Source organism: Carettochelys insculpta, chromosome 7, assembly GCF_033958435.1.
Source record: "Carettochelys insculpta isolate YL-2023 chromosome 7, ASM3395843v1, whole genome shotgun sequence".
In the NCBI taxonomy this organism is placed as follows: Eukaryota; Metazoa; Chordata; order Testudines; family Carettochelyidae; genus Carettochelys; species Carettochelys insculpta.
In genome coordinates, this window is record NC_134143.1 from 34,307,643 (window position 1) to 34,316,977 (window position 9,335).

The following is a 9,335-nucleotide window of genomic DNA, read 5'->3' on the forward strand; positions in this document are numbered from 1 at the left end:
GGCCCCTGCCTGGGGTCCCGGGGGAAGCAGCAACTGTGAGTACTCCATGCCCCAGAGAAGCAGCCACTCAGTCGCTCACTATTAATTGAATTCGCAAACGTTAAGTTTGCGAACTTTGAGATCCTACTGTAGTACATATTTGGTCCTGGGATAAAAAATATTCTCTTAATTGGCTATGTTGCAATATTTGAATACAGGGCACAGAGGACCTTGGTATCAAATTTTAGGTGTGTGTAATGTGAAGCATAGCTTTCTTTCTAGAAAGTTATATAACTTGTTCAAAATTAGAGTGCTGCAGATCTCCAATAGACTGTTTCATAAGTTTTCTCTGCCAGAAGAATGTAGACTAATGCAAATCCCTTCAGTCCCATTACTATTTTGAAGAGTAAATGATAATCAATGTGGATAAAGGCACATAAAGTAGTCTCCTCCTTCTTCTTTAGACCTCTTAAGCCATGAAGATGCAACCACGCTGAATGATGTGAAGACATTGGTTCAGCAGCTGTACACCACTTTATGCATTGAGGAACACCAGCTGAACAAGGAAAAGGAGTTGATTGGGCGGCTCGAGGACCTCAAAGAGCAGCTAGCACCCCTAGAAAAGGTGAGGTGTGAAATCCCATGGAAGTCTACTTATCCACTGAGCCCATTTACATTCATCGTTATAGTAAAGGTCATTTTAAATGTTGGCACTAATGGTACATTCAGCTTTAAAAACCATTGAAACATGAAGATGGGCACACTCAATGAGTAGAATGCCATGTGTATGTTCTTCACAGAACAAATATTCACTGCATAGAGTTGAAAATAAAATAATTTTAAAGAGTACCCTAAATTTTAAAGGGGACCTTAAAGGAGGTTGCTTTCTAAGTTGGCCCCAGACCAAGACCCCACACTCATGCAAAAAATGTTGCCATTTTAAAACCATTTATCTATTTCATTTAGTAAGAGAAAGGAAGAAAAGACAAATCAAACAAGATAGACGGATAAATATTTTGAGCCAATTGGTTTCAAAACAATATTTTGATACAGTAAAAGTATGTGGCTGTAACCATCTCCAGAGCAGCCTTTAGTATAAACCAACAATTAAAACACCTTATCTTAAAAGTAATACCTCACAGCCTAGCGATGACAATCTTATACATACATAGCCATTTATGTTTCTGATAAGAATATAAATGATGCTTTGGCTATGTATCTGTAACTTAAATAAAGTAAATGTGAGATGTTGACCCAAGACAGGCTAAGTTTTTGCTCCCTGAGCTCTTTCTGCATAAATTATTAAGCACTGCAAAAACCAATGAGTTTTTGTAGAAAGTAGTGCTTTATTTTTAGCTACACTCAGAACAACTGTCTCAACCCATCAGGTATTGAGAATACAAAACTGTTTGTGTCCAGCAGGTCAGGATGGAAATCAGCAGAAAAGCAGAGAAGAGGACTACCTGGGTTCTGTGGGGTGGACTGGCCTACATGGCCACTCAGTTTGGGATTCTGGCCCGCCTTACCTGGTGGGAGTACTCTTGGGACATTATGGAGCCAGTCACCTACTTTATTACCTATGGGAGTGCTATGGCTATGTATGCTTACTTCGTAATGACACGTCAGGTAAGACTTGCCCTCTGTGTTGTCTTAATGACGGGCTTACCTTTGAGAAACGTGCCCTTTGGACACCTTCTTACCTACTTTCATGCTTCCTTTATTCCTCTCTCTACACACACATTTTTTCCTATTCATTGCTGTTGGCACGGACATTAAAGTGACCCTCGTCTGTTACTGGATCTGTAGCTACTCATTTTTGAGGGGGTATATAGCTGGTGGAGGAAGTGTGCTATTATTCTGCCATGATAAAAGAGAACTCTCTGTAGGTGTTCTCTGTACATGTGATTAGCTGTGAATTACTTGGAGATTGATCAAGGAGGGTCCTTAGCTTATAGAGCACTGCGGGAAAGCTAGAAGCATGTGCCAGATTTATTCTTGTCCTGTTTTACTGCCATATGTTCCTTAATTTAGGAAGTAGGAAATTTATCTGGCCTATGATCTCCAATGTATTTCAAAGATTAATAGGAAAAGCACTTTGAGGGGTAGATAAGAAGTACAATTGTGCACATCTAGCTTCTGCTCTTCCTTGCCAGTGCTCCCTGCCTGCACCCTCTTTCGCAGCACCCCAAGGCTCTAGCAAAACCAATTCCTACTCACCTGTTTGAAGATCTGCATTTCTTCCAGTCCTTGCCTGTATATACTCCACTGTTAATGCATATGCATGCCATGTTATCTGCCAAACTCTCTCAGCCAGCAGTATCCATTAGGAAAAAATACATGCTCTGAAGGGCTCTTGTGCTCCTGTACCCTAGGTACTGAAGGACAGTGGGTCCAACTGCCTTGAGGTTTCTTCTCAATATCCAGGACTCCAAGGTGAAGCTTCACAGTATACAGCTCTTTACCTTGCTTCTCAGTAAATGTGTGGGTACATATTAGAGTTCATTAGGTTTAGATGGTTTGTTAGCTGTCAGTTGGCAGATTGCTAGTTCTCATAAATTTCTTAATGGTTTTTTTGGTCAGGAGTTTATCTGTATCTGTGCTGGAATTATTCATGTCTGTCCCCTCCCTAAGCTTCCTGATTTTGTCTTGCCATGGTTTGCAAAGCAGTTCCAATAAATGATGGGTGCACAAGATGCCTTTTTCATTTAGGGGAAGCACACAGGTGACAGACACACATGGGTAGTGTGCAAGTCCTTTTCTAAAAGACCATAAAAGCTAGGGCAGCACATTTGGAAATGTTTTTGGGCTGTTCTTTCACTCCAGACAGTACAAGTCTTCAGGAGAAGGTTCCCTGCAATCCATTATTGCCTGGTGACTTCCACATGCACAAGTTCCCATGCTGAGTCTTTGAAGACCATGGCTGCTTTGGAGTCAGCTAGAACTGTTAAATCGGAGTCCTCAGAGAAAAAGGAAAAGCTGAGGCATATCCCCAGCTCGAATTCCCAGGAAGAAGTCATCTGATTGCCTCATATTTCTCATTCAGTGGAGGCTTTGCGGCCTGCTCTGAGTTCAGAGGAAGCCTAGTACTCATGCTCTGAAACTGCCTTGGGAATTGAAATTGGCTCCTTTAGGGCATTTGAGATTAGCTCAAGATCAGGGTTTCGGCACCAGTAGTAATGGTACCAGCTTCACTGGCATAGCTGCCTTCAGTGCTACTCACTTCTGCACAAAGCATAGCAATACTGGGCACAGTTGTAATGTTACCTTCTCCTGCTCTGACGTTGGCAACGTGACCCCATGATGCCAAGGAATCATGGTGAACTGAAGGATTTTAAGTCCTCAAAGGAACTAGAGCATCCTCTGCAATCTACGTGACTGCCATGCTCCTTTGCTTTTCCACCTCATTAGTGCAGAGTGCCCCCCAGGGGCTGATATCTTCTAGGATCACTATGCAACCTAATACTCCAGCTTCAGAAGCTTAAAGCCCTTAAGAGCTCTGGGAAGCTAATTGGCAGTGCAGCTGAAGTTGTAGTAGCATCCTTCAGTCTACATAGACTATGGCACACGCCCTTCGTAGTTCCGTTTGGCATCCTTATTTGCAGCGTTGGCTGTGACTGTGAAGACCCACACGAGAATGACAGTCCTTGCTGCATCTGTTGCATATGTAATGGGTGTCTGGCAGGTCCTTGCTGTGGGCTCGCTTCTCCTTTGCTAGTTGTCTGATCCTCAACTCAACCTTCTGAAGGCCCTTGTATAGTTCCTGCCTCCATCTGCTGCGATCGTCTGCCAGCTCCTCCCAGCTGTCTGGCTTGATGTCTGCTTCCCTGAGGTGTCTCTTGCAAACATCTTTGTAGCACAGCTGGGGGCGTCCGGGAGGTCTTTTGACAGAGGCTAGCTCGCCATACAGGATGTCTTTTGGGATCCTTCCATCGTTCATCCTGTGGGCATGGCCAAGCCAGCGCAGCCGCCGCCGCTGCCTGAAGAGGGTGTGCTTAGCTGGGATTCCAGCTTGCTCAGGGACAGTAGTGTGGGACACTCTGTCCTTCCACGATATTCCAAGGATGCGCCTGAGGCAGCTGAAGCCTGCCCCAGTATCTGCCACCCCAGGAACAGGCTGGATGGATGGAAGGAGCCTGGGGGCCTCTGGTGCTGCCAGGGTGGCACCAGGTCAAGCAGTTGGGGTAGCCATTGCCCTTCTCCTACCACCACCTGCAATAACTGCCCTCCATGACTACAGCCTTTTCTAGCTACCCCTTCTGTTGCTAGTGTCCTTGCTTTTGTAGAATCCTTTCCTGTCCCTCAGGTGAGCTGCTCTGTCACGACCTGTCTCTAATCTACAGCTATATATACACATATAAATGGAGATACACATCTCTTAGAGTGGGCGGGGACCTTGGGAGGTCATCTCGTCCAGCCCCCCTACCCTCTTGGCAGGACCAAGCACCATCCCTGACATCTGTTTGCCCCAATCCCTAAATGGCCTCCTCAAGGATTGAGCTCACAACACTGGGTTTCCCAGGCCAATGCTCAAACCACTGAGCTATCCCTACCTTGCCCCCTTCCCTCCAGCTCCTCTGTTTGCAGCCTAATTGGCTGATTGGGCCCCACCTGGGCCTAATTCAGCACTTACAGGCCCAGTATGGGGGAAGCACACCCCACCACATGTGCATATTTGTGCCAGCATCCCAAAAGAATCCCACAGTTTGTTGGTGTGGAATACTTAACTCTTCCTTCTCAAAAGAAGCCCAAATTGAGGGCATAAGGAAGACTGTGGCAAGTCAGATTTGAGTTTCAGGGTCAGGTAAGTGTTGGGAGAAATGGAAAGGTGGCTGCTGGTATTTAGCAAGCAACCCCACACTTCAGTCACCAGTAACAATTCGGCCCCTCTTTCTCCAAAAGCAAATGTAATATGTGCTGATCTAAAGGTGGCCAGGGTTTGGACAGTTTTTTTTATTTTCTGCCTCTCTCCCCATTCCTTCCCACCTCTCTCTGCAGGAGTATGTTTACCCAGATGCCAGAGATAGACAGTACTTAATATTTTTCCACAAAGGAGCCAAGAAGACACGTTTTGACCTAGAAAAATACAATCAACTCAAGGATGCAATTGCTCAGGTAATGCAAAGTTTTGTCAAAGTGAAAAGAAAAGAACCCCTCCTCCATTTGTGCTTTTTAACCAGTAGTGAGTTGGATTTAATATGTTGGTATGCGCTATGTATAAGCAAACCGATGGAACTGCTATTCCGAGATGGAGTACGATGGATGAGCCGTGTATCTGTTGACAAGCCTTGCATCTTTTTAGAGGTTCTTGGAGCACTTTGTGCCTCTGAGGGTCTTAGTCTAGACTTCATCATTCTCTGCTTCTGTCCATCTACAAACTGTAAGGAGGGTGGACAGAATTGCCAGGTCCGTGGCCCAGGTGGATGAGAGGGCTGCGGTATGCTCCCAGAAAGTGTGATGCTGGAGCTAGCTAGCTTTCTCCTGCCAGCCTGTCAGCGCCACCTGGGATTCTGGAATGTGCCACTTGGCTCCAGTGTCAATTTAAAAACCCTGGGGCTCTGGCTACTGTCAAAATAGCGGGTCAGCCAGGAGCCCCCATTCCTTTTGAATTGCTGGGCCCTGGGGCAGTTACCTCATTTTGCCTTTCTTCCCACCCCTTTGGCGGCTCTATGCAGTATGGATCTACTGAGGGCTGAAGACTTTTTATCCAGTCAGTTCATGTCTCCCTGGATGCATCTAGTCATCAAGGGCCCTCTATAGTAGGTACCATTTGTTTTTTGCTGCTAGCAGAGGGGGCACTTTTAGAAGACAGTAGGAGGGTTACAATGACTTTCAGTATGTGGCCTGATGCTTATAGGCTCTTGCTTCCCCTACCACTCTTAGGTAATTCCATGTGTGCTACAGGCTGACTTGATTAACCTGCAGGTCTGGCAGTTCATTCTGTGGCTGTACTAGATTGTTTCCTCCCAGGATAACTTAGAAAAATAGAGGACTTTTATTGCTGCTACTACTAACTTATATACCAGCACAGGTGTAGAGGGCAGATTTCTGTACAAAACTATAGGGCATGTCATGTGTGCCCAGGAGGTTGCAAGTGGTTATATAAAAACACAACAAAAATGACAGTCTCTGGTTCAGCAGAGATGATAGTGTTTGAGTATCATTTTGCGAAGGCTACCCACTGGAAGTTACTTGATTTTTCATTTGGGTTTGTTTTTTAGACACTGGTTTGTCTCAATGCATTCTGGTTTCTGTTGAGCTAATTTTGTAATGGTTGAGCACCAGAACAGACGAGTAGAGCGCAAGGTATAGAAAGCCTTCAGTGACTTAGTTTCAATTTGTAGCAAATCAGTCCTAACTACAGAGGCCAGTCCATCAATTTTAAGGGCTCCTAAGGTTGACTTTTGTACTCCTGCTTTTCATAAGGAATAATGACAAATTGGACCTTGCATGGTTGACCTTAGGGTAGTGGAGACAAAACGCTGTGAAATTTGACTTTCCGGATTTGCTGATATGTCCCAGTGTGACCACTCTGACCATCACTTTCAGCTCCACTGCTCTCCAGGTGTGCAGGAAGCAGCCTGGGAAAATTTGAATTAATTTCCTGTTTGGCTAGCATGGTGAGCAGAGTAGACAGAACAGCTCAGCTAGCCATGAATTCTCAGGGTTTCAAACAAGCTCCTGCATGGCACATGCTGGAGATTCAAGACCTCATTGCTGTGGGGGGGAATGAATCTGTGCTGGTGAAACTATGAAGCAGTAAAAGAGATGCAGACACATATGCAAACATCTCACAGGGCATGGAGGAAAAGGGTACATCAGGGACACCCAGCAGTGCCATGTGAAAATAAGCGTTCAGGCAGGCATACCAGAAGACAAAGGAAGCAAATGGACATTGAGTTATTTCTGCAAACATGCTTCTTTCTAAGAGCAGCTACATGATTCCAGGGAGTGACCCAACCACAATCCCCGAACGTTCTGTTGATACCTCTGAGGAGATTTCTCAGGAAGCCTCTGAAATGACCTTTGTGATCAACCAACACCTGTATCACCATGAAGAAGTACCCCGTGTGCTTTATGTACTCTGTGTCGAGATGGTCATGTGGGATGTGTGTTCCATCTATCACCCCGCCAGAGTTGTGGAACCCTATCAGGGCAAAACCATCCACTGTGCTCTGCACGTTTCCTAGAGTCAATGTCTTGGGTAGCAGAAGGATATTGATTACCTGGGTTACCTGGATTACAGCAGCCACCACTGTAGATTTGCCCACTCCGAATTGATTGCCCACTGACTGGTGCCTGTCTGGTGTTGCAAATTTCCATAGAGCAATTGCCACACGCTTCTGAACTGTCAGAGTGGGTCTCATTTTGGTATCGCAGCACTTCAGGATGGGGGAAAGCAATTCACAAAGTTTCATGTAAGTGGCCTTACACAGGCAGAAGTTTTGTAGCCACTGTTGGTCATCCCGTACCTGCAGAACAATGTTGTCCCTCCAGCCTGAGCTTGTTTTGTGGCACCAGAACCTTTGCTCCATTGTGTACAAAGCATCAAGTTCAGCCAGCATCTCCCCATGCCTCCTCTCCAGTGTTTCACATTCGTATATGTCCATGTTCGTATGAGAGTCTTCGTCACTCTCATGGCTGCTTAGGCTCTGAACGTATGGAAGTGTGTGTGAACGCCTTTCCACAACAGCTTTAAGCTGCACAGTTGCCATGCTAGCCTTGCAGGGGCATCTGCAAGGATACGTAAAAAGGGCACGAAAGCACTTCTTGCCTTTGCTTTCCAAAGGGAAGGTTGAAGTGCACCAGGGAATGCCAATGTCCTACACCCACCAAAAAAAAAAAAAAATTTTCTCATCATACACTGGGACAGAAACTCACAATGCAATGGGGCTGCAGGAACAGTAGGATAGGTGCCCACAGTGCATTGCTGACAAAGTCAAACCTGGAAAATATAATGGGGACACACTTCATCAACTTTATGTACAGGTATCAAAACAAAAAGCAGTCAAGTAGCACTTTAAAGACTAGCTAAATAGTTTATTAGGTGAGCTTTCGTGGGACAGACCCACTTCTTCAGACCATAGCCAGACCAGAACAGACTAGCTTGGCTTCCTCTCTGTTACTATTTATGTACAGGTGTGGACATGCCCCCTCAACTTTAAAAAAAAAAAAAAAAAAAATGGACTGACCTTAACAAATCTGAACTAATTTCCTCATGTAGACATACCCTTAGACTGTGACTTAAGACTTCCTATTTGGATTTTTACTCCTATGGCACTCAGAGCATGAATTTGTGGGGGGTGGGGGAAGCACTAATGAAGATGGTTTAAGGAATCTGTTCTTTATACTATGTCTTTACTTTCAGGCAGAATTGGATCTTAAGAGGCTTCGAGACCCATTGCAGATTCACCTGCCTGTGCAGCAAATTGATGATAAAGACTGATCAGCGAAAAATGTCCGTATCCCAGCAAAAAGAGAATCTGTTCATAGCTCTTGCCTTTTTAATTAAAGCATTGCAGGTGGAAGCTGGGAGGTAGTGTGGGGGTGGAGGGTTTTTACCTATAATTTAAAACAAAAGAGGACCATCGGTGGCGGGTGGGGGGGGGGGGACACAGACTCAAATCTGAATATTGGGCATTGTGGAATGTTCACCTCCAAAGGGGCTTGACAAATACAGTCACATGCAAGCCTTTGTATCTGGATGAAAATGATGTATACATCCAAGATTGGGGGGCTTCATAATAAGAATGTAATGCTGGGCTGCTGTTTTCGTCCAGCTTTGCAGGGTCTGCCTCTCAATAACACACCAGCAGCCTGCTGAGCTCTTTTAAATGTTCCTTTTTTGATTTTTGGCACACACAAGTAACAAAGCGCACCAAAAAACAAACAAGCCATCTGGAGCGATGGCCTGTGCTCAGATGATGAGCTTCATCACCATTAACACACAGTCCTGGTCCGACCTAGTGTCCTTTTTATAAAGTTACTGCAAGACTGCTTCCTGCTGAAAATCATGAGTTTCCCCTGCCTGCGCCCCGTTCCCTTCACTGACTTCTTCCATCGTGTGTTCATTATGCTGAGTTTTAGCCAGTCAAAAATAGAATCATCTTTGTTCTAAATGTTTGACAATGGACACTTTGAATTATTCCTTATTGCCTTCTTCAACTGTGGATTGTCCCAGTGCCCTAGAGCTACTTCTAGAAATAATGGCAACATTGCATGGGAGTTTTTATACTCGGTCTTAAGGGAGGATGGGTCCCCTCTTTCCCACCGCAAATCTGGCAACCACCTGCATGACCAAGCCTTTAAGATTTCAAGGATTAGAATGTTACCTCAGAACCATGACTCTTGTTTAACCA

The 9,335-nt window shown here is 45.1% G+C and overlaps 1 protein-coding gene across 4 annotated transcripts in view; it reads left to right on the plus strand.

The window, feature by feature from the left end:
- MCU (mitochondrial calcium uniporter) overlaps window positions 1–8,564 on the plus strand; it is a 127,639-nt gene extending 119,075 nt beyond the window's left edge. Inside the window, exons 5-8 of one of the 4 annotated variants that reach the window (XM_074999503.1) lie at window positions 444–604; window positions 1,399–1,605; window positions 4,975–5,091; window positions 8,349–8,564. In XM_074999503.1, the coding sequence (XP_074855604.1) occupies window positions 444–604; window positions 1,399–1,605; window positions 4,975–5,091; window positions 8,349–8,516 (653 nt within the window). In that variant the 3' untranslated portion in view covers window positions 8,517–8,564. Of the gene's footprint in view, window positions 1–443; window positions 605–1,398; window positions 1,606–4,974; window positions 5,092–8,344 lie in introns of all 4 variants that reach the window. The other 3 variants (XM_074999504.1, XM_074999505.1, XM_074999506.1) reach the window with 3 other exon arrangements.
- Window positions 8,565–9,335: the final 771 nt, after the last annotated feature.